Raw genomic sequence first — 26,143 nt, 5'->3', positions numbered from 1 at the left:
AAATGATGGCTTATTTTATTTGCGCTTTTCCATTGCACAGGCACCTTGTGCGCTACACTGCGTCCTGTCCATTATCAGAATAAAATAGAGTCAACCAAATATATAGATACACTATAGAACCTAGATACAGTGGTAAATTAAAATAGCTTGAGTGAAGCACATACTTGTTGGGCAAGGCTTAAAGGGTGGAACAAAAATCTCAAAATTTAACTGAATCAAACAGAATTGATTCAGAAGTGATGTAAACTAATGCACACTATGATCATCTATGATATTTTAATGCAGAACAGAACATTTTTATTTGCAAACATGCTGCTCAATCATTTAATACAGAAATTCACAGAATCAAATTAAAAGGCATTTGTGGTTAGTAAGATACATGCATAAATTTATTGTGTGGGCATCTATTAAACATTAAGTCCAATATATTCCCATACTATTCAACTGGAGTGCACCATCTTTTTATATTAAAAGCTTTTGATATATAAGCTAATATTTACAGTATAGAATCATTGCAAAAGTCTGACCCCCTACGTGATACATCTATCGTTTGACTGCTATTTGTACCTGACTGAGTTGTTGTGATCAACCTCTTGATTTTAATGTCCCCTTTTTACATTATTAGATCAAACATGTGCTCACGTTCCAATTCCAATTTGGCCAATTCACATTGGTCAAAACAAACAAGGAAAAATGTGTTGTGAAAAACACATTTAAAAATCACCAGAAATCACAGACATCGCAATCAAATGGGATTAGTTTGATTTTCAGTAGATTTTCCTTTGGAATATTAAAAATCACCAAGTGCATTTAGAGCTATATTCACATGGGCCTAGATCGCACAACATCCCTAGATAATATTAATCCCGAATAGGGCTTGTGAAACACAAATTTCGCTAACGACCCCCTGTAAAACAAGTCCCGTCCAAACAGGGCGATAGACCATTTTCTCCACTAAGGCTTATAGACAAATCTAGGATGTTGCATAAGTCTGCTATCATAACATTTATATGTTTAAACTCTCAAAGTCTCTGTATAAATCTCTTTCAAGCCTGGCCACTTCTATATAGTCGTTTAGTTCGTCTCTTGTGTCTTTAATTTCCTTTAAGACATTGCAAAGATCTTTGTGCGCTTTCCTCATTTCAGCAATGGACTTAAGTAAACTCGACTTAACATTTTTTGGATCATCTACTTTTCCCTTTCTCATCTGGTGAATGTCTATGGAGTCTTTCACTATGAAGACGGTGTCAACAATGACTAGGATTCCACTCAACACTCCTGTCACCGCAGCTGTTGCTGCTGCTGCAGCTCGTCCTACTCTGGCAGTTTGAGCAGCAAACCTGCCGACATTTGCTAGCAGAAGTAGATTCATAAGTTCAATGGCACACACTGATTTTATTTTCTCTACACTGTGTGACATTTGCACATTGTCCGACGAGTCACTGACAAAATCCTTGAATTGTTGGATTACTCTAAGTACCTTTCTCACTGAATTCAGTGATTCGAGAACTGGTGTTACATCTGTAAAGCCCTGCTGTATTTTTTCAATGTTCTCACGGAGTGACTTTTGTTTGACCGTATTGGTAATGCTGGAAGCAGCACCTGTTACACCACCTGCAACTCCAACTCCAACACCAACACCCGTGACGATCAGAGAGGCTCCAAAAGTGAAAGGCGCCAAAACTGCACCAACCACTGCGGTGATTCCTCCAGCTGCTCCAATCACTGAACCGGACAGAGCACCTGCTGTACATTTATGATGCACCTTCTCAAGTGAATCGGTTTTTTCTCCCCACTCTTTAACTAAAGCTGTAAATTGATCGTAGTGCTCTTTGTAGGCCTCATCAAAAATCTGTAAGGACTTCATGAACCTTTTATTCAGTGCTTCTGGAATCATCTTGTGTCTGTTTACAACACCTTTTAAGAATGGTTTTGCTAAAATGTCATCAACTGAAGGTCTGGTTGTAGGGTCACAACTGAGCATGTCTTCGATTAATTCCTTTAGCTCTGAAGAATATATATTTGAGAACTGAAGGAGGTGTCCCACATCGTGGGAGGCTTTTTGAAAGCGACGTTTTTTAACATCTGACTGTGCAGGAAAATTAAGGAAAGGGAAAAAAAACAACATAAGAAAAACACTGTTAACCCTGAGATACAAGATCGTGAAGTCACATGTTTTAAGTCAAACATATTTTACCTTTAACAAAATCTACTTTCATCAAGCATTAAATAAAAATAAATAAATTAAATTAAATAGATATAATGACCAAATTAATTGTTGATTTTTAAAATTATAACATTTATTTTTTAAATGAACGCATTTGCAATTGTCTTGTAATTTGCATTATTTAATGGAGTGCTTTTTGAGAAGGAAATAAAAAACTAAAACTTACCCACACATCCAACATGCAGAGATCATGGAGCACCCATCCCAGTGAATAAATTTCACTACAAAATATAATAAAATAAATTAATAAAAAAGGAAATGAAATACAAAATGCACATAAATGAATTAAAGTGCACTGTTTAGAAAGCTACAATAAGAAGCCTTTAAAATGTAAAGAATTTCAATATTTCAACTTTCATACCTTTTGGAAGTATACATGTTCTCATCGACTTCTGGGCTCTGATAGAGCTCTGCACCTCTAACTGAGCATTGATAAAAATGTGCTCTAAAATAGAAAAATCAATGTAAACCCAAACTGATGAAACCACTTCTAAGGGATTCTATAGATCTCTCTCTCTCTCTGGAGAGGGTTTGTATGAGTGAATGTGTGTCAGCACATTTTCTAATAGTTATATTGTTTCATTAAATAATTGTTTTATTATAATAGAATACTCTATTCTGATTGACTGAGGGGTATGCATTAAAATTGTTTAATGCACAGTTAGTTCTGAGTCAGTTTAATCTCTGTTCCATATTTATGCGCTGCTTTAATTAATACACATAAACCCACACACACACAGAGAGAGAGAGAGAGAGAGAGAGAGAGAGAGAGAGAGAGAGAGAGAGAGAGAGAGAGAGAGAGAGAGAATTAATTAAAATAAATAGTATTAATTAAAATAAGTATGATATCACTTTTTCATCTCTGTGTCAGATTTGTTCACTTCATTGTCCCAAAGAACGATGGAGAGTTGTGTCCCATTAAACGTTTCCTCCGTGGTGTGTTGTATTTTTAATTAATAAAAAGGCCTGACGCTACACCCACTGTGTCTGTCGTTAGCTCCTCCCGCCACAATGCCTATAATTAGGCAGTTAGCGTCTGTGGTTCCATGTTACTTCTTAACACTGTGTGACAGAAAATATTTAAACTAATTTTAACTAAAAATGTATACTCTGATACAAGCTACAGTATGTCAATTAGCGTTGCATTGCAGTTTATTGTCTTCCACATTTCATCAGTCAAAGCGTCTCTGTCTGCACCTTATTTAGCTATAGTGATATCCAATGCATTTGTCCACATAAAGGATTTCCTGGGTCCTACTTGTGAAACGGACCTTACTGTACATGAGTGTTAAGGTTTACACTGTTCCATAATGCTCACATAGAAACAGAAAATTTTTTACTCTTATTGAAGTCATATTATTTTTCAGTACTTTCACTTGTACTCAAGCAAATTAATCCTTAAGTAGCAATACTTTTACTATCTGTGCTAAAAGAAATTACAGTTAAGTAAGTGACCTTATTGCATTTTCACTGTGGCATAAAATGTCTGTTTTGTCAATTTCTTTGGTCAGTGCCGCACTGGGTGAGAGTAGCTGCCCTGTGTTTACCAACTTGTGAAAGAGGCCAAGCACTTATTGACACTGAATGCCGAGTTAGTACTGGCTACTCAAAGACCTTTGTGTAAAAGACACATCAGCTGGATGGATGTAGCCTGTGGAATTGTACAGTACAGCTGGGACTTGATAGAAAGGTTTTAAGCTCTCGAAAAGTTTATGGGAAAGTCACATGCTAGGACTGTCTGTTGCCGTTGTCTTTTGGTGTTCAATTGTGTCGAATTAAGTAATTTTCTTCCTGTTTGCTCTATGTCAAATCGTCTGGTCTCATCTATGCATACGTGTGGTTTTTGTTTGTCTTCAGTGATGTCACCACTGTGGATTATTAAAGGAGACGAGCTAGGGTAAGCGTGTCCATGTAACACTGATACTAGCCGACGAGGAAGTGACTGAGGTGAGTATAAGTAGTGTGAACATGATTGCTGGTACAGGTGGTGGTGATTAGTATTCGGGGGATGGTTCACGGATATAATGAGTCTCTGATTAATCGGGTGGTGACGTGTCATGGTGACCGGGACTGAGGGAACGTGCCACTTATGAACTTATAATAATTGTAATAATTAGATTTTGAAGTTTGAATTTTGAACTTTGATATTTAAATATTTTTTAAATAAATTATTAATATTAATATTTATTATAAACAAAATGAAACTATATTTTTCAAGTAATTTAGTCCAGTAAGTGCAGAATTTTAATGTCCAAGGATGTGAATTCATGTTTATGACTGCTAGTTTTTTGTGTTTATTTTACCTTTTCTGCACTTTTGAGTATCCAAAATCCCCTAGATTGATGTACCCATCTTCAGTCAGAAAAATATTCTACAATGACAACAGAAATCTCATCAATTGTACACATTGAAATTTCCTAATGGATTTTATTAGTGTCTACCTGAGGACTGATATCTCTGTGAAAAATATTCCTCCTCTCATCATGAATATACTGCAGTGCCAGACAAATCTGAACGAACCAGTCAAGAATCTGTACACAGAAGATACACATGGAGAAAGAAGAAATCATCACTTCATACTCTTTAAAAATGAAGTAAGGTCCTATGGGGGTTAGTCTATATGAGTGAATTCCACAAGGCACTGGAGGGGCTGCAGTCACATCAGAAGCGACCAACTGAAAGGGAACATCTTGGTTACTTTGTGTAACTCTCATTCTCTAAAAAAGGGAATGAAGACATCATGGCCCAATGCTACAGTCCACAAACTACCCACTGCCTGGGAGACGGCGGAAGTTTTAATGAATCAGGTCCAATGCATTTCTGGACTACACACCTGGCCAATGTGTCTGGCTATCCTCCTATCCCGGCTATCTGTGCCTCCGCCTTCCGTGCAAGAAATTAAATCCAAGGTATGTGGGTCCATTTAAAATTGTCAGACAAATAACCCCAGTTTCATATCGTTTAGCACTGCCACCTAATTCTCTCATTTCTTCTATCTTCCAAGTGCTGTTGCTCAAACACGCTGATCATCCGAGAGGAGAGAGACTAGGACGAGCGGCGGCAAAGAGCGGAAGCCCTCCCCTGATCATCAACGGTGAGGAAGCCTACTGAGTAAAAGAGATACTCAATTCACGATGCCGAGAGTGGATCCTTCACTACCTTATGGACTGTGGAGGTTGTGGGCCAGAGGAACGTCAATGACCTTCGTAGAACTGTTCCTCGTCTCAGGAGGGGCTCTGTCATCTGTTGCGCCTCTGTGACTCTCTCCGATGGCCACTGGAGGGAACGCTCTCCTGAGTGTTAATAGTCTCGAACTTCATTTCCCGTCATGCTCCATACCTAGGACTGTTTACTGCCCAGGTGTATATATAAGCTGTACTCTGACACACATGCATTGCAAAGTCTTATCCTTGCACTGGCTGGTAATTCTGAGCGTTCTTTTCCACTAATTCCCTGTGTTTGATCTTGGACTCTTTATTGTCTCTCTGATTGTTTGCTACCTGCCTTCTGACCCCTTGCCTGCGTACCTCACCCTAGATCACAGCTGCCTGCCTCAACCATTGCTTGACCCTGTTCACAATTCTGCCATTGCCTCTGATATCCCTATCGCTGTTGTCGATCTCCTGCCTGTCAGACTATTCTAATTACAGAGCTACCAAATGGATCCGACCGTCTCTGACTCTTTATTACAAGCTGCTGTGTAAGCTTCTCTATTAATATGCTTGTAGGTTAGGAATTATTATTCAAAACTTACCTCAGTGTTATCGCTTATATTATTTTGCTATAATCTCATTAACATGTAAATGCTACATTCTTACCTGTATTGATGGGCACTAAAACTTTCTAATACTAACTTATTTTTATGATTTCTGTATTTCTGGAACCTGCCTGGCTACCTGTATGAAAATATCCTGCTCCACCACTGAACCCACAAATAGCAGTACAAATGAATACTGGGTTGTAAACAAGACAATAATAATTTTGTTTATTTTACTAACAAAGGACATGCTTTTAAATGTTTAACAGTGGTGCAAATACCAGTTATCTGACTACCGCGAACCTTAGTAAATCACCTTGCACCTTCCATATTTTTTTTGTTTGAAAGTAAAAAAAAAACATTCAAATACATTATCATCCCCAAAATATTTTTTCTTCGCTAATTTTTCAATTTAATTCCTAAAAGTAAATTTAATGGCAAAATTTGAATGAATGTACATTTCTTTGGAGTATGTATGAAACTCACCTCTTGTTCTTCAAAAACAACAGCTCTCTCTTTCTGTAATTTCATCCTTTCATTAAGATTTCCACCTGCACAATACTCCATCACAATATAAAAGAGTTCAGCTTCTTTATCTAAATAAGGGAATATTCAGTTAAACATTTATTATTAATAATAAATCTATTTTTAATGTAATAGCGCCATTTCACAAGAAACAACTACACATCTTTTGTTTTGTTCATTTTGTTGTCTCTCAATCTCTAAACAATATGTGTTGATTTTTTTTAATTTGTTTAATTTTATGAAATAAATAAATACTTCAACTTTGTAATGCAGGAAAATTACTTTTCTTTCTTCTAAAATTTAAAGGAACACACCTTCAAAAGAATCCACATAAGAAACAATATATCCAAAGTTTATTTTCTTCAAGATATTGACTTCCTGTTGCACTCTGTCCAGCTCCTTCCTCTTAGGAACATTAGAAAAATAACCTACATTTAATAACAACTAAAAAAATTCTACTTTTATGGCTTTTTAACAGCAAAAAAAAAAATGATTAATATGGTCAAGGATTAAGAAAATTAAGGATTAATTGTACTTACATCTCTTGAATTCATCTGTTTGACCACATAGCAATCTCCATCTGTGTCAGTAATCAGAAACACTTTTCCTGAAATCCCTTGTCCAAGTTCTTTCTGCTTGGTGTATCCATGTTTTTTAACACTCCTGTCATCAATATTAGTCAAAATAAACCATTACCAAGTTAAACTGCATTGTTTATTTACCTTCTGTGGGCACTTGTAAATGGCTTCTCATGTTTTTGATTTTATAAAAAATATATATTTAGCAAAGAGTAGATTCGTAACACAAAGAAAAATTCTCATTTATAAATAAATACAAATAATAATAAAAATAATATTAATAACTTGCCCATTGCCTGTGATAACGTTACTACGAGAGGATTACTGTTCCATCTTTGTGGCATCAATGTCAAGAGCAATAATATTGCAGTTACCAAAGACATTTACAATTACCCACAGAAGGTAAATGAAACAATGTAGTTTAATTTGTTTCACAGTGCTTGCACAAATGTATGCATGGTTTTATGTACACAAGAAAAAATGCAATGTGACACGTAAAAAGGCAGTACTAAATCATGATAATCAGTAATTATGTCTCCACTGGATGCAACACCTTGTAAAAGCATTTACAAAGGAGATTTAAAGGCTCTTTATTTTTCCAAATGAAAAAGGTAAACTAACAAAACACGGAAGAATACAGAACACAAAAATGTTTTTTTCAAGATGCAGAAAAATAATTGTACACTTCATAAATAAAAGAAACAAAGCTCTGAAATTTAATAGAAAAAAAACAAGTTCTATATCCTTCTATGTTTTTTTCTTTTCTTTAGAACATAACAGCATTTAAATCTCATTTGTAATAGATATTTATACAAGTGACACGCAGTCCCTTACCTCACCAGCCCAACCAGCCTCATTCACCAAATCACAATCACCATCACCTTTCGCCACTTACCTTCTTCCTTCAAATACTCACACTGTTTAATCTCTCATTGGCTGGTTTCAAGGTTACCTACTTAACACTGGTCTCATCTGCCTGCCTGTCGATCTCCCTGCATACCTATAGGAACAATATCTAATAGGATTGTTGCTTTCGAGTTTGAGGACTCTCTCCCTCTTGAATGCTGTTTAATATAATCTGTGAATAAACTCACCTGCCCATTGAATCCTTGTTTCTGCCTTGTAGACCAGTACAGTTATGAGCAATACGGATCCTCAACCCAACCTTTTGAGGACTTTGTCCATGTGCTGCGAGCCGCTATGCCATAAGCTAATCAACCAGCTGCCAATCCCATGGCTAGACCCACTACTCCGGCAAGGCAGCAACGTGCAGCAGTTTTTGGAAATGCAGGCCATTCTATTTCCATCCAAACTCTCCAAAATCGCCTTTATTATCTCTCTGTCATCTGTGAGAGCCCTGCAATGGGCTGAAGCCCTTTAGAATGCTAACAGTCTGCAAGTCAGTTTATTCGACAGCTTCGTGGAACAGTTCCAGATGGTGTTCAATCAATCCAACACTCAATTTACCGTCCAGGATGAGCTCCTCCAGCTGAGATAAACGGATTCCCCTATCCACAATTATATTTTCCGCTTCTGTACTCTCACCACGAGTAGCGGTTGGAATGATACGACTCTTCTTGACTTGACTTCACAAATCCACCAACAAATGTCCATCTACGAGGAAACAGTGGTTCTGGAGAATTTTCTGCGTAAAGCAGCCAGGATTTCGCAGCACCTAACAGCATGCCAGGCTAATCCTGTCTGTCCTGCTCCATCTCCAGCACTGACCACTCCCAAACCCATGATCACTGACCACTGCCACCAAACTAGCTCTTCTAATCCATAACAATCATTAATTCCCAGTCAAAGTGTTGGTGGATTCTGGAGATTCAGAAAATTTAATCTCTTCTCGCAGTCTGGCTTCAACATTTCAACAGTTTCAACATTCCTCGCCAAAGGAATAACCTCAGTTATCAAATCATCAACATCCAGGGAAACCTGCTGGGCAGAGGACTAGTGCACCATCACACACCAGAGGTGGAGTTGCAGATTGGATGTCTTTACCGGGACATAATATCCTTTCTTATCTTGGAAGATTTGATGGTAGATATTGTCTTTGGCAGTCCCTGGCTAAACCAACATTCATCTAACAATGACTGGCAGTCTGGCGAGGTCCTAAAATAAGGGTTTCCTGTTGGAAAACATGCTTGAGTCAGGTTCCCATTCCTAGATCCAACCTGTCCAAATTATCTGTCTGGTCCACCTCTGTTGAGAGTCCTGTAACCAAGAAGATTATGTTGATCCCACCTGAATATGAGTCCTTTGCCGATGTAATCAGCAAAAAGGCTGCAACTGTCCTGCCACAGCAGGGGGCAAGTTTAGCCCCTGTCCCTTCCAGAGAGAGCGGTGATGGAATAATATATAAAGGGAGGCACTGGAACAGGATTTCTTCCGGCCATGAACATCACTAGCTGCATCAAGCTTCTTTATGATCAAGATGGATGGCGGTCTCCGACCTTGTATCGACTACCGAGCCTTCAATAAACAGACTGTTCACCTACCCACTTCCACTAGTACCAGCGGTGTTGGAGGAATTACAGCAAGCTTGAGTATTCAGCAAACTGATCTCAGGAGTGCATATAATCTCATGTGGATTCAATCTGGTGGTGAGTGGAAAACAGTTTTTCTTACTCCTAACGAGATCTTCCCGCCATGTTGAACCAATTCGTCTTAATCTACATAGACAACATTTTTATCTAATTATCTGACCTGAATGAACATCAACAACATGTCTGCCATGTACTCCAAAGACTCTGGGACCACCATTTACCTGAAGCGGAGAAGTGTGAATTCCATTGAACCACCATTCACTTCCTCGGTTATATCATCACATCTACCGGCATTAAGATGGACCTCAAAAAGGTGCAAGCCATCTGTAACTAGCCCAACTTCAGATATTACTAGGATTCGCAAATTTCTACCAATGATTCATATCCCACTATAGCCAAATAACAGCTACACTCACCTCCTTATTTCAGCTAAAATCAAAGACTCATTCTGTTCAGGACCTATAATTACCCTGAATTATGTGGTGGCGGTCGATGCAGTAACGTTAGCAGTCTGAGTCACTGTCCCAATATAAGGGGAGTCCGCCAGTGCTAAATCCTTGTGCTTTCTTTTTTTTAAAAAAAACTATCTGCTGCCAAACAGAATTATATGACTTGGAAATCAAGAACTGCTGACCATCAAGCTTACGTTGGAGGAATGGCGGCACTGACTGAAGGGATTTGTGTCAAACCACGTCAGGCCCGCTGGGCCCTATTCTTCACCAGATTCCACTTTACAGACCTGGGAATAAAAATGAGAAAGCAGACGCTCTTTCACGATTACATCAACCCTGTCCCAAACCTGATGAGACTGAATCCATTTCACCTACCAGTCTTCATGTCACCCATTCAATGTGCTCTTACAGATCTGTGAGATCTGTGCCACCACTCTAACTGAACGTGTTCCGCTGGAAACTCCCGCTGACAAAACCTATTTCCCATCCGCATTCAGATTCACCCTGCTCAACTCAATCCACACCTCACCTGGATCCTGACATCATGGCCGTCACTGTCTATTCCTCGCTGACCATGGTCCCACCTTGGGATTGACTTTGCTACTGACCTTCCGCCTTCTAAGGGATATACGACCATACTAGTCATTGTGGACTGCTTCTCCAAGTCCAAATTAATTCCCTTATGAGGGTTACCCACAGCCTTCGAAATTGCAAGAACTCTTTTCCAATATGTCTTCAGAAATTTCAGTTTGCCAGAGGACATTGTGTCCGATAGAGGGTCCCAGTTCATGTCAAGAGTCTGGAGGGAATTCTTAAGTTTATTAGGAGTGTCAGTCAGCCTGTCATTGAGGTATCACCCTCAAACCAATGGCCTGACCGAATGGAAGATAAAGGAGATCGGTCGATATCTCCGGCCTACTGTCACCAACATCAGGACAGCTGGAGCCAGTATCTTCCTGGGCAGAATATGCTTAGAACTCCTTAAGACAAGAGACCATGTGACTGACTCCTTTTTAATGCATTCTAGGATATCAGCCTGCCCAGTTTCCTTGGAACAGTAAATGCTCAGAAGTCCCAGTGGTAGATTACTGGTTCCAGGAGAGCGAGAGGGTATGGGACTCACATCCATCTGCAGCAGGCAGTCCGAAGACACAAGAAGTATGTAGATAACCACCAATCTACCAATCCCGAGTACCAACGTGGAGATCGTGTCTGGTGGTCCACCCGGCATATCTGTCTCCGGCTGCCCAGTCGTGCAAGACGCATCAACAAAGTCACCTACGAAATGGATCTGCCTGCTCAGTACCACATATTACTGACCTTCCATGTATCCCTCCTTGAACCATTTACTGACCATCTTCTTCCTTCCTCCACAGAACCCGAAGTACCCCCTTCTCCACCCAAAGTCGAACCCACACAGCCGACTACAGTATATTCTCTGAATAAACTCACCTACTCATTGAATCCTCATGTTTGCCTTGTAAACCAGTTCATGACAGTATAGACAGCACACCACAGTCACAGGCACTATTCTGGATTATTCCATGAATATGTGCCATTACCAAAATGTTTATTTTCTCCAGCACAGAGTCTCAAGAGCATGTAAGCAGATTCCAGGAGACAGGCAGTTAGACCAGGAGAGCTGGACATGACTGTAGAAGGTCATCAAACATTTAGCAGGACCGTTATCTGCTCATTTCTCCAAGAAGGAACAGGATCTGTCACAGCCCTACAAAATGACTTCCAGAAGGGTGTGAATTTCTCTCACAAAACAATTTGAAAAAAAACTTCATGGGGGTGGCATACAGAGCTCGACTCGGATTTGCCATTGAAGACCAGAATTGGCAGGTTTATCCTGTGCACATGTGACAGACATGAAAGAGTCTGGAGAAGCTGCTGTCTATAACATCATTCAGCAATTTCATCAGAATAGTTTGGCATTCACACTTTCTAAATATCATCAGATTACAATCAAATACACATAAAAATCTGACTCTTTATTGGAAAATTAAACAACTACATATATTATTCAAACTACATTTTATGAAATGAATTATCCAATTCCTAGATTTATTCTTGTTACAAAGGGTCAGAGACGTTTGGATCCATGAGCAAGCTCTTTATTGAGAATGGTCTAACATGCAGAAAGTCAACAACAGTTAACCAGGCATGTCATTGTCATGTCATTCTGTTGACATGCCAACTAATGTTGCTCAAATTCAATATGAAATTTATACTCACTGGTCAAACTAGATGGTTGATCCATGCTGTGATCAGTGGCACTGCTGTCAACACTAGCACTAGAAAGTCTGCGATTCTCAGCCATCTTTAGGAAAGAGAAGGTAATAAATCTTAATTAAGCATCTATCATATTGACAGTTTTAATATTATTAAAGACCCTTTAATGGTCAAAATAAGAGACATAAGAGATGTCAGGGTTGTAGTACTCAGGTTACCAACTAGAAATTAGAAGAAAAGCACATACTCACATTTTGGTGTAATTATTTATTAATTCTTCTCCTAGGCTACTGTTTTACTACTATATAGTATAGTAATGTAGTAATAATTTAGTACTTTGTCCTATATTATAATTTGGAATGAGAAAAAATACAAAACATATACAGTATATATATATATATATATATATATATATATATATATATATATATATATATATATATATATATATATATATATAATAAACAAACAAACATAGTCTTGCATACTGTTTAATTTACATGAACTGCAATGTTTTATATCAGTGTTTTATAATACAAGATATATATATTTTATTTTTATATTATTAGATTATATACATAATATTCATGAAAAATGTAAGGAACATCAATGAATATGCAGTATTATTCAGCAAAAATAAAAAAGACTATAATACATTAAAGCACCGGTACTGCAGATTTTCTTTATTCAACAACTATGCCATCTATCCAATCGATGCACACTGCTCATTCTACAACACATTCTATAATTTAAGCATGAACACTGTGTGCAGAGCACTGTCATCTGAAGATGGTCCTCAAGCGGAATTTGCCGCCTTTGTGGAGTGGACACTGACGAGTGCTACTCCAGGCCTTGTGTCCCACCCCACGACTGACAAGGGGGTGGAGCCCATAGCGAGAGCAACAGAGCTGAGGATTGCAGAGGAGCCAAAGCCTCACATGCCAGACCAGGTGCGAGAGTTGGCTACAGAGCTCGCCATGGCAAGAGTGTGGAGTGAGGTGAGCAGACAGTGCCTCTGGGTCTGCAAGAGGTAGAAATGGATCTAATAGACAGGGAATCTGAACTGGAGGTCAGCCATGTTGACCTGGCTCATTGGCTCTCTGGCTCTCTGGCTCTGCCTCCAGTTCCTCCTCCAAAAGTAGGCCAACTCGTGGACTGTTTGTTTGTGTTTTCAACCACCATGTGCCATATATATCATAGTTTCTTGTGTTAATTGTCTCATTATGTTCAGGTGTGTGTCTTTAATTATCTTTGCTTTCTCCCTTATATAAGTTACAGTTTGTTCAGTGTCTGATCTTCTGGTATTAATGTTGATTTGTGGTTCTTACTTTTGTCTTCATTCCACACTACAAATGTGATAATAAAAAAAAAATCTAATAGAACCTTATAAATTCAAAGGCGACGAAATGTCTGTTGGAAGTGTTTACCCACATCCATCATATAGGCCTAATGCTAAAAATCCAGCCAGTATGTTTGTCACTCTACTGAAGAGAGGGGCAGGCTCAGTAGAGCTCATTGGCATTTAAAACAACATGGACTAGATTGGATTAATGAAAACAAAGCTGATTTTGACCATTTTTTTACTATTGAGAAATTTTAACCAATGTATGTTAATTTAAGATTTCATAGGGAATTTGAACAGAATCCATGTTGCGCTGGCTGCGCAGATACTGGAGGGAGCGCACGGGGCGCGGGCACTGGACAGAGGCTAACAGGATGGCTGAACGAGAACAGGAACTCTGGATACAGGGGAGGTGCCCAGTCTATGTCCAAATCCACATCATCCAGCTCCTCTTCCAGCAGCCCCAGGTGGATGATCAGCTCATCCTCAGCCATTGTGCAGTGGGCGGAGCTCCACTCCGCACTCTCGTAGCAGTCGGCTGTCTCCACCGTGGAGAACTCTGTTGCCGGCTCACGCACCTGGTCTGTCGCAGTCGGCTCGGGTCCGGTGGCACTCCACGGCTCTGTCGCTCTCCTCGGCGATGGTTCCATGGTCGTGCCAGACTCAGAGACTGCACCATCGGTGGGCACAGACTTGGGTTCCGCGACGCGGGGAGATGATGGGCTGGGTTCTGGATCTGGAGTGGGGATGGATTTGCAGGACACCAGCACCCACTCGATGTATGCGGCGGTGCTCTCTCGAGGGCCGTCCCCTGACAGCTTCACTCGTGGGGAGTTGTCGAGTCCTCGGAAATAAAGTGAGCAGAGGAAGCTGTCCAGGTAGTGCGAGTCATTCGGGAGGGCGAGGAAGTCCATCGTATAACCCTCATGAGGATGAGGAAGTTGGGGTCGTCATGAAGGGAATCCATGACAAAAAAACAAAAAAGGGGAAAATACGCCGCTATTTACTTTTGGGGTCCGAGCGTACTGTCACGTTTACGGCTTCGCGAGACTGAGCACACGGCACGTAAAATGGACTTAAACAGATTTAATCCAGATGGGCAAAATAAATGTATAAAGGCAGGCAGAACAGGCAGACTGGACAAAAAACCACGTAAGGACATTGAATGGACATTGGGTAGAGACATTGACGTTCGGACCAACGGAATACAAACACACAGGACTTAAATACACAAGGTAATTAACTTAATTAACAAGACATGGCTGAAGACAATAGTACAATTAACATGAAGGGAAGGCAGGGCACAGAGAGCACATGGCACGAGACAAAAACAATAAACAAAGAGTCCAGAGACGTGACACTAGGGCTGTAACTATTGAATATTTTAGTAATCAAGTATTGTACTGAAAATTCCACCAATTAATCCAGTAATTGGATAAAAAAAAAAAAAACATTTTATTTTTTAAAAAGTAATCCTAAATATGCAAGAGAAAAAAGGCAGGTTTCTTAAAAATTATTTTTCTTTTTAGAAAAATAAAATGTTTTATTGCTGAAATTATGTATATAATAAACTGCCCAGTTTATGAATGCTGTGCATTCTGCATACCATTTCATGTCCAAACATGCCCATAGGCCTTTCTTTAAAAAAAAGTAGTGGCCCCAAAGATGTCTAAAAAAAAATGTAATACAACTTGACAACAAGCACCAGTCTCCTTCTATTTTCAAATTCAGATGTGTTAATATTTTTAGTCAAAAGTATAATGCTAAATAAATAATAAATTAATAGTCCAAAGACCTAATGATAAGTCAGTGTTAAATTATATTATGCTCTCTGCCATTGCTTCCTTGCAAACCCTCCTCTCTTCTGACTCCTTTTTGTTTTTCCCCACTCGCTCCTGCCATGTTCTCTCTCTCTCTGGATATCTTTGCTCTTCTATAAGTGCATGCGCATGTATGCATTTTTCCACATAAATTCAAATGTTAAAATAGTGGAGGGTTTTGAAGTACTACAGGTTATTGGGTTTAGAATGGCCAGATGTATAATTGAGATGGAAAAAAGGTTTCCTAATGTGTCCAGAACTTCTTGTACATACTTTTAGTTTATTTAATGTGAATGTGAAAACTTAAAAACATATTAGGTGTATAATTTTCATTGGATACACCACACCTTGCAATGAAACTATATAATGTATGGATATAAACTTAAAAGAAGTTTGCGAGCAGACATTTTGGTTCTTGTTCATAACCCATACAAGGACTTATCGAAAAATAAAGATTCTATTAATTAAAACTGTGTATTAAACAGAGTCCAATCAGTTAGAAAATATATAGCACACCAAGTTAGAACAAGTTTTATGTTTTATGTTTATCCTGTAATAAAGTGTCAATAAAAATGCACAAATTGAAAATACACCTAATGGAAATGCATCAATTACCCAAAAACTCCCAAATGTTGCAAATAAAAGTAATACGATCATTCCTTAATGTGTTTTAATCTGCCAGAAATACTTAATCTAAGAATATAAGGTCTTTTTCTGCCATTAATGATTGGACAGTTGCCTCCGTAAAGATGCATGCATATGCCTCATTTGTATAACTATATCTAAAATCCATCAAATCTAGCCAAAATCCATTGTCATGACTTATCCCAAGAGGAAAAAGGTTACGTTTACGGTTCTGTTTAATGGAAATGCAGAATTTTTTTTTTATTTCACCTTTTTTTTTTTTTTTTTTAAGATTTATCAAATAATGCCAAAGTTTTGCACAAATCTGTAATGGACACACAGAAATGTAAATGAAACTTACCTGTAATGTATAAGTGCTGCCAAACTTAACCTCAGCGATAACGTCAGCGCTGTTTCGCCTGACAAGACATGAGACATTAAGTCCAGTGTGAGGTGCAACGGTAGTGTCATTTATAACCTGGATTCGGAAGACTAAGAATGTGCATTATTGTTTTTCCTAAACATTAAAAAAAAAAAACATATTCTTGTAATAATATAAAACAACCACTAAAGTTAATTTCATACATTTCAAGATAGATTTCTTAATTTCTTAAAGTTTTCTCAAAAAAATACAGCTCTGTTTATTTTTGTGCATCCTTTAAAAAATGTGCATTACAAACTAACTCGGCATTTGAATATAGTGCAAATTAAATGAAAATAAATAAATACATATCCCTTCTCCCTGTCACGTCTGCGCTTTCGCGAGGCTAAGCACAAGCGACTCGAAATAAGCTTAAACGGATTTAATCCAAAACGGGCAAAAATAAAGATACAAAGCAGGCAGAACAGACAGAGCCCAGCCATGTTGGTCCACGGTGGAGCCGACGGAGGGAGGAGCCATGGAGGAGGAGCGCCATCGACTCCATGGGGCCAGCCGACGGCGCGGAGTAGGTGGCGGAGGAGACTGAAGCGGAGGCGAGAGCTGAAGAGCCAAGGTGACATTGAGGCGCTGGAGGTCCTAGGCGACGCCGCAGGCTTCGGCGACTGACACGGAGACGGGGGACGGGAAGGAGGGCGCTGTGGGAGCCAGAGCGACGGAGAGCTGAGGTGAAGCCGGAGGGAAGGAGGAGCCTGACTGAGCCGGTGGGATGGAGGGACAAGGCGAAGCCGGAGGAGAGGAATCCCGAGGCGACGGATGGTCGACGACAGACCAAGGCGGAGCCAGAGGGACGGTGGAGCCTGGTGGAGCTGGTGGACTGACGGACCACGGTGGAGAGGAGGGAGCTAGGAGCCCAGGGGGAGCCTACGGGTCCACGAGCCGAGGAGGAGTACGGGGCTCGGAGGCGGGGCGGTGAGGCGAGGGATCCTCCACCCTCGACGTCGATGGAGACCGGCAGACCCGTGGCGAGCTCCAGTTGGTGAACTGAGGATGAGCGTAGGGGCTGCTGGGATCCATCGACGTGGTATGACCAGAGTGGGAGGGTGGGAAAACTGGAAGCGCACTAGGCGCGGGCACTGGACGGAGCGCCCGTGGCGCGGGCAATGGAGGGAGCGCACATGGCGCGGGCAAAGGAACGGGACGGAGCGCACGTGGCGCGGGCACTGGAACAGGACGGAGTGCACGGGGAACAGTCTCTTGGGTGCGCCCTTGAGGCAGGCATACAGGATGGCTGGGCGGAACCAGCGGGCTAACGGGACGGCTGGGCGGAACCAGCGACTTGCGGGACGCCTGGGCGGAACCAGCGGGCTTGCAGGACGGCTGAACGGGAACAGGAACTCAGGATACAGGGGAGGTGCCCAGTCTAAGTCCAAGTCCACATCGTCCAGCTCCTCTTGTAGATCCAACAGCCCCAGGTGGATGATCAGCTCATCCTCAGCCGATGTGCAGTGGGCGGAGCTCCACTCCACGCTCTTGCTATCAACGGCTGTCTCCACCGCGGCGAGCTCTGTTGCCGGCTCACGCACCTGGTCTGTCACAGTCGGCTCGGGTCCGGTGGCGCTCCACGGCCCTGACGCTCTCCTCAGCGATGGTTCCGTGGTCGTCCCAGACTCAGCGACTGTGTCATCGGTGGGCACTGACTTGAACTCTGCGACGCGGGGAGATGATGGGCTGGGTTCTGGATCTGGAGTGGGGCTGGTGTCATTGTCCTCCAGCGCAACCGTCATTGGCGAATTGCAGGACACCAGCACCCACTCGATGTAAGTGGCGATGCTCTCTCGAGGGCCGTGGGGAGTAGTCGAGTCCGAGTCCTCGGTAATAAAGCGAGCAGAGGAAGCTGTCCGGGTAGTGTGAGTCGTTCGCGAGGGCGAGGAAGTCCATTGTGTAACCCTCGAGAGCGATCCTCCTGCTCCAGCAGGAGGATGAGGAAGTTGGGGTCGTCGTAAGGGGAATCCATGGCAAAACAAAAAACAAAAGAGGGAAAATACGCCGCTATTTACTTTTGTGGTCCGAACGTACTGTCACGTTTGCGCTTTCGCGAGACTAAGCACAAGCGACTCAAAATAAGCTTAAACGGATTTAATCCAAAACGGGCAAAAATAAACATACAAAGGGCAGGCAGAACAGACAGGCAGGCAAAAACCAGGTAGCGACATCGACGTTCGGACAAACTGAATACAAACACACAGGACTTAAATACACAAGGTAATTAAATTAACACGACACAGCTGGAAGACAATTAACTAGAACTGAACATGAAGGGAAGGTAGGGCACAGGGAGCACATGGCACGAGAAAAAAAACAATAAACAGAGTCCAGAGATGTGACACTCCCTAAGCATACACACTAGCAAATCACACACACTGTCATCTAGTACCAGGACTGGCAAATACTCATCAGCCATTTTGTTTCATGGAAACATGGTTCCATCACAGCAAGATGTATGTCTGTTTAATATCCCTGCTGAAGTGTCAAGCATCAACCACCATGAATCCCCAGCTGGTCCAGGCTGGTTTTTTAATGAGATCATGTCTGCATTGCTTTCAATCTGCCCTGCAGGTGTCACTCTCCTTAGGCTCTTTGTGTCATGTTCCCTCTCTGCTCTCTCTTAAAAGTCTTTCTGCTCCTCCAGATGGCACCAGTGCCCTATACCATTTTCAATATCCTGCTCATCAGCTCTTGAGCCTATTCTGTGTATCCAGTTGACAGTCCTCAAGTTAACTTTATAGGTATAAGTATAACTTTATAGAAATTAGCATATTAATTATATTACAGTAAGCAGGCTTTTTTTTCATGAATGTGTTTCTAATATAAATGCTGAAAATGTATTAAAATATAAACATTTTGCTAAATAAATTCCTTAAAGAGCAACACTCTTGCGTAAATGAGACCGTAGATCCTTAAAAACAATAGCAATAAATTGAAATGGCCCATTACAGATAATATATTCACCGTATTCTGTGTTGTCTAGGTATGAAGACTCAAATACGTAAGCAGTCTTGCTTAGAAAGAATCAAGAAGCTGCTTTCAAGTATAGTTTAAGTTATGAGAGAATAAATGTTTGATGAAAAAAATCGGTTAAAATGTTGTAATAAGCATTTCCAAACAAGCATTCAGTTTTTAAATGGGAGCTCTCCCATGCAGTAAAGTTATTAAAATACAACATTTTACCAAATATATTAATTGAATAGCACATATCTTATGTAAATGAGACAATAGATTAACAACCATAAAACAATACACTGAAATGGCTCATTCAAAATAATGTACTCACCGTATACTGTCCTGTACAGGTATGAAGAGTCAAACGTGTAAGCAGTCTAAATTATACAATTTTACTTTCACTCTTAAACTGAAGCGACTTCCTGCATATTCCATCTGGCACATTCAATTTTATTCTGGCTTTGGCTTTGGTATAGACCTTTTTTTTGTACCAAGGCTACTGTAATTATCTTATTATAGAATATTTGTCCTATCATAAAAGTAATTAGTTATAGTTACTAGTTACTTCTCACAAATAGAAGAGTTACATCATTCTAAAAGTCACTAAGGTAAACATTTTATTTTAAGATGTCCATAACCTTGTAAGTACTTAGTAGTAGCCGTTGCAACTTACATAAAACAAAATGTACGGCCAGGCTCATCCACCAGCCAATCACTGAGATCACCATCACGATTATGAGTTCTGAGCACTTGCAATCAGACCTACTCAGTGAAACCTCTCTCAAGATAATCACCTGTTTCACACCAGTCTTCACATACTCCAGAGATCTCCTCCGCAAACAATAAACATTTTTACTTACCTTCTGTCTTGAGTCCATTCTGTTACACCATGTAACTAAGTTATGGAACAGTTTGTACTTACAGTGTGTAATTACGTCGATGAAATAGGCTGTTACACATTAGTTATAGACCGAGTTTTGTTAAACAGACACCCTGATCCTGATCTGCTGTTCATATTTGAGGTGGATGCGTCTAATATCGGTCTTGGAGTTGTTCTGTCACAAAGCCAAGGTAACCTTGCAAGGATGTTCCCCATTGCTTTCTTGCTCGAGGAATGGAGACACTGGCTGGAGGGAGCCCAACACCCATTTACTGTACTAACCAAGCACCACAATCTAGAGTATTGGAAATCTGCCCATAGACTGAATCTCCAACAGGCCAGGTGGTCTTTGTCCCGGATCATCTTCACAGTCACATATTGCTGTCTACAACAGAGAGCACCTCTGCCACACCTTCTTCAGGCCGTCATTTGTCATTTGTGCTTGGCTATTTTAGCTTGCTTGCTTGTCCTTATTACTTGTTTGTAAGTTCTTTTAACTGTTTTGAATAAGTGCGCCTTCTTTTAATAAACCAAAAATAATTCATGGTCTGTTAGGAAGTACAGACTCAGAATGAAAGTGCGTTTTCAGAAATCAGTAGGCACAACTATTACAACACGTGAATATTCTGCCCACTCTGAACCGGTACTAAACTATACTGGAAACACAAACCAAGCTGAGTCTTGCTGTACTAAGCCATGCCAAGCTGAGTCATACCATTGCCCGTTTGCCTCGTCCTCATTATTTTGTTTGTTCATTGGACTGCTCTTGTGTCTTGCCCAAGCTATACCTGTGCTCCAGTTTGGTGAAAGATATGTAATGTAAGATATTTCCACAAATGTTTTAAGCAAACTTGATCACTTCAGTATTGTGTAAGCATATCCTGTTGTGTCATATTTTCTACTTATGCACAAATGTGTACAAATGGTTAAATAAGTTCAGTATATTTTCAAAGATAACAACGTCTAAATATTTTTCATGGTTTAAATGTTTTTTATTCAAAATTTTAGCAGACAGTTACTTGTAATTACACCCCACAAAGAATGTCAAGATAGTTTTGCATGAATATTACTACTGCACTACTGTGTATGTTGCATTTTATTTCTAAAATATGTTCAGGGTTGTTAAATTTAAAGTTACCTACTTCATAAACTGTTGAGTTTAATTTACAAAAATGTGTAATGTTGTAAAACTCCTGTGAGAACAAAAATTAAGAAAATTTTGTACTTAATAAATGCACATCCTTGCAGTACACCACTGATTATTTTGAAAATAAAAGCTAAAATATTTTGTCAAAATATTAACAAATTGATGCTTGCTATATTTTAAAGTGAAACAAACACTGTTAGTATATTCTGTTATATTGTCTTAAATTGTGGCTGGTTAATGTTTCCTTACTAATGAGTAGTATTGGTAAATTATACAAGATTATTGAATGGGTTATATTTATCTGTAAAAAAAAAAAAAAAAAAATTTTATTATTGTAATGTTACATTTGAGTATATTGATCATGCATACCTGACAGTTGTAAAGGTATTTGAATATACAGGATACATATATAAAATTAACTTTGTAAAATGCATAGTTTATGATTTTACTACACTGGTAAAAGTCTGTGAGTTGAGGTAAAATACATTCTGAGATTATAACAGTACATGCTATTTCCTATTCTTTTGTTTACGTTTATGTTGATATTAGTAAAACACATTTTCATGTGAAGTATCGTTTGTACTTTTTGAATACCTACAGTGTTATCAGGTTTTAAGAACTGAAAACTGCTGTCTCTAAGTATATGTGGTCCTACTGTTTCTGCGGTCAAAGATGCTGCAACCTACGAAGAGGTTTGCTGTGGCTAAAAAGTTAAACACATAGTATTGTGCAATTACATAGGAAGTCTGCACCACTTCCTCTTAAACAAATCAAGCAGATAATTTTTTGCTTCCTTTTAAAACAAAACAGGAAAGAGGCTGTATCACCTCATCTCAAAACAAATCAAGATAAGGTAATGCCATGTTCTCATTCAAAAAAGACTAGAAACAACCTCTGAATGGATTCCATCTCATCCTGGGGTGGACAATCAGGGTAGAAGCTGCTGCGCTTCCTTTTAAAACAATCGAAGCCGAGGTTGTGCGACAAAAAGAGGTTTTTATGATTATGCAGGCTCACCACAGTCTATTCCAGCAATTGGGGTAGTGGCTACAATACTTCAACTTAAAATATTAAAAGCCACTTTGTCCTAAAACACAGGCAGTCTTGCCAGGTATATCTGCCATCGCACTCCAAATAAGTGCCATCATGCCCCAAATCTGCAGGTTCCACTCCGTCCTGCAATAAAAAGAGCTAGAGGCTACATACACAGCTCCCTACTGAAAAAAGTAGGGCACAGGTTTTGCCGCATCTTCTTCAACAACTGTCCACAACAGGGACCACAAAGTAGCAAAATTCTACAGAAAACCTGCCAAAAATTCGGAACAGAGACATGTTTCATTGCTTATTACAGAACCATAAAGTCTATGTAATGTTATATTAGAAAATAAACAATGTGTTTTAATCTAAGGTGTAGCAGTATAATTGCCATGACATGGGTCATATATTGCACAATAAACATATTATTGTCGCTGTTTTAAATTCTCTACTTCAGGCAACTTGGATTAGAAACTGTATGGTATGACTAGAAGATGAAGTGTGAAACAAAGCACAGTAAGTATTTACAGTTTTGTTTTGTTTTTTGGCTACCTTGTATGACCAATTCTGATTAGAAAAACAGAGGTGACCATGTAACCTATTGCAGCAGAATTTATATTTATAATATATTATATTATACTAATATATATTATATTTTATTATTTGTTACATGATGGATGTCTAGTAAATTTATATAAGAATATACTAAATAGTCATATGTTGCATGTGTCCTGATTTTTAAACATCATTCTGTAAAACATTGTAAGTCATATACCCTTTCTCATTAAATTGCAGGACATTCAGCATGTCTGAACAAGACCAATTGCCAAAAACCTACGAAATCGAGGACGCCGATCCTCCACGACTCTGCCCAGCAAATGCGCTAATGCCCTGCCCGGAACTTCAAGTGAGCACACGGCTTCATCCAGAGGCAGGAAACTAACGCAAGTGACTATCCATTTGCCAATGCGATTAAGATCATGTTCGCCTCCACCTTCCAGATGTACTCAAGTTTCTCCAGCTTCTTCTGACCATTCAGCATTTTCTTCCGTTCCAACGGTGGAAAAATGGACAATTCTGGCTTTGCGTCAAGCACTCGCAAACGCGAACATTCCGCTATGCTAATAAATTCTAATTAATAATTCTCTCACTGTACTCGGCTTATCACATAGGTGCAGCTTCGCCAAATATAATATGCCTCAGCAAAGCCCAGGACCCAAACACCAGCAGCTCCCTCTCCAGTTTCCAACAGGCAACCCATGCAGCAGGCACCACGGCTCCAGCCCCCATAAGCCATCAACCTAGCCCGCACCCACTCTGTTCACTGGATCAAATGAACCCATACCAGCCGTACTCTGCCCAAGTCTATCTCCCCAATGCCTGGCCACCAGAACCCCTGCATCCCAAACAAAAACTCCACTCGACCGCATACAAAATCCGCCACCGCAGTGGCCATCCCAAGCTAGAGCATTGCACCCACCACCCTGGACCACTCCTGCTATAGACGGCCCTATACAAGATATGCCACCGCAGTGGCCATCCCAAGCAGGAGCATTGCACCCACTGCCGTGGACCGCTCCTGCTGTATATGACCGTATACAAAACCTGCCACCACAGTGGCCAACACAAGCAGGAGTTTTGGACCCACCGCCGTGGACCGCTCCTGCTAGAGAAGCTCACTTGCACCCACTGCCTTTAGCAGCAGACCAACAAAAGCTGGAGCTCTGCACCCACCGCCGTGTACAGCTCCTGCCAGAGATGGTCGTTCACACATGCTGCTATTACAGTGGATCGTTCTAGCTGGAGTACTGCACCCACCGCCGTGGACCACTCCCGCTAGAGACGCTCACCTTAACTCACATCCCCCTCCCTCACTCATATTTCAGTCACACACATTCAATGCCCATTATCCCACACCTACATAATATCATCCTAATATCATTCCAATTTCAACCAACATATCCATGCTTTTTTAGTTTTTGGCGGCTGTCTTAATTGGCCTTTTTGGGGGGTACTCAGGGATCGCGTCAAAGCGCTCTCCCTGACAGTACGCCAAACACACTAACTTTTACCGTTAATATGATTAATTATATGTAAGTGCTAACTCATGAAAAGTAGTTTATTGAGAAAAGACATTAGGTATGACATAGGTAGCATTTAGTTAAAGTACAGCCAGAGATAAAATATGTATTAGTAAGAACGTTGCGTTTTCAAAAAAAATAACACCAGTTACTTTGTTTTCCCATTCAGTTATTTGCTGCTAACCTTTGATGATCCAGTTCAACCATATGAGTAAAAATTTCCCAAGGGTCGAATGTATCCCACAACCATTGAACCTGCTCTGCTGGGAGGTCCAGAAGGGAAGATGTATGTACCATCCTCGCTCTGCTTGACCCTTCTGGACCTCTCCGGGATAGGGGAATCCAGGTAGCTACCGAACCCTCTCACTCCTCCAAGATCGCTACTGGTGGCCCCGCATGGCCCGGGATGTCGGTCGATATGTGAAAGGATTTTCAGTTTGCGCCATTAGTTCCACCCCCCGTCATCTACTAGAAGAAAAGCTCCTACCATTACCCATTCCACGCCAACCCTGGTCTCACTTAAGCATTGACTTAAGCATTGACCTCCTGGAGGTCTCCGTAAGTCTATCCTCCGGCTATCAACCTCAAACCATCGGCCAAAATGAATGCAAAATTCAGGAAATCGGCTGATATCTCCGGGCCTACTGCCACCAAAACAAAGAGAGTTGGAGCCAGTACCTACTCTGGGCAAAATATGCACAAAACTCCCTCCGTCAAAGCACAACCGGTCTAACTCCCTTTCATTGTGTCCTAAGTTTCCAGCCACCTCTGTTCCCCTGGTCCAGTGATCAAGCAGAAGTCCCAGCGGTAGACGATATGTCACTATGTTAAAGCCTCTCGCACTAACACGATTAAATAGATCCATATTTAATTAAACTGAAAACTTTTATTTATCAAATATTATGTAATATTATTATAATATTAATGATGATAATAATAATATAATTTTATATTATTATTATTATTATACTTTTTTATCTATTATTAATTATTTCTATTACATTTAAATTTCTCTTTAAAGCCATTAAACAGGACTGGGTCTGCAATAATTTGAGTTTGGCCAATAGTTAGTTTACTGTTTACGTATTTCTGAGTGGACCAGCAAACACTTCAGTTCTGTAAATACGAGTAGTCTGCATCTGTGCTGTCTGTGTGCGCGTCTGAACTGACTTTACAGATTTGTTTCAGTGTCATCACATGCAAATCTTCAGAGATCATTGTGGTATATACAAATAAGTACAATGCATCTGTAATGAGTATTTTCCTCACCACATTAAGAACAGATGTTTTGTGCATGCATGCACTATGATTGCTGACAACAGCGAGCAGCATTGTCAGAAAACCGGTGATGATCAACAGCATCAGACCTGACAGACGAAACACACAATATCGATGATAAGCTTACAGACTGAAAAAATGTAAAGTGTAATTATCATGTAACGCATGTAAAATGAGAAACAACAGAAAGACGAACCAATATTGAATGGTGATATTTTCTAACCGATT

At 40.2% G+C, this 26,143-nt stretch overlaps 1 protein-coding gene and 1 long non-coding RNA gene across 6 annotated transcripts; both read right to left on the bottom strand.

Annotated features, from left to right (window-relative positions):
- LOC122331674 (serine/threonine-protein kinase dst3-like) lies at positions 1-26,137 on the bottom strand. Of its 5 annotated transcripts, XM_043229174.1 has the most exons (12): positions 26,112-26,137; positions 25,907-26,004; positions 16,474-16,531; positions 12,330-12,414; positions 7,049-7,089; positions 6,824-6,914; positions 6,471-6,580; positions 4,669-4,758; positions 4,531-4,598; positions 2,589-2,672; positions 2,394-2,448; positions 1-2,089 (listed from the first exon to the last, which is right to left on the bottom strand). In XM_043229174.1, exons 2-12 carry the CDS (start codon positions 25,909-25,911, stop codon positions 1,007-1,009), a joined length of 1,770 nt encoding a protein of 589 aa, XP_043085109.1. In that variant the 5' UTR covers positions 25,912-26,004; positions 26,112-26,137; the 3' UTR covers positions 1-1,006. The 5 variants fall into 5 exon arrangements, with proteins under 5 accessions (XP_043085109.1, XP_043085108.1, XP_043085110.1 ...); XM_043229173.1 differs by lacking the exons at positions 25,907-26,004; positions 26,112-26,137 and adding an exon at positions 20,417-20,776; XM_043229175.1 differs by lacking the exons at positions 25,907-26,004; positions 26,112-26,137 and adding an exon at positions 20,168-20,377.
- Positions 7,848-8,361, bottom strand: LOC122331688. The gene is made up of 2 exons (XR_006248269.1): positions 8,182-8,361; positions 7,848-8,087 (listed from the first exon to the last, which is right to left on the bottom strand). It is a non-coding gene; the product is annotated as an uncharacterized LOC122331688 (long non-coding RNA).
- Positions 26,138-26,143: the final 6 nt, after the last annotated feature.

Source organism: Puntigrus tetrazona, unplaced genomic scaffold (assembly GCF_018831695.1).
Source record: "Puntigrus tetrazona isolate hp1 unplaced genomic scaffold, ASM1883169v1 S000000001, whole genome shotgun sequence".
Taxonomy (NCBI): Eukaryota; Metazoa; Chordata; class Actinopteri; order Cypriniformes; family Cyprinidae; genus Puntigrus; species Puntigrus tetrazona.
The sequence above is the reverse complement of the archived record's forward strand: the minus strand, read 5'-3'. Positions and strand labels throughout refer to the sequence as shown.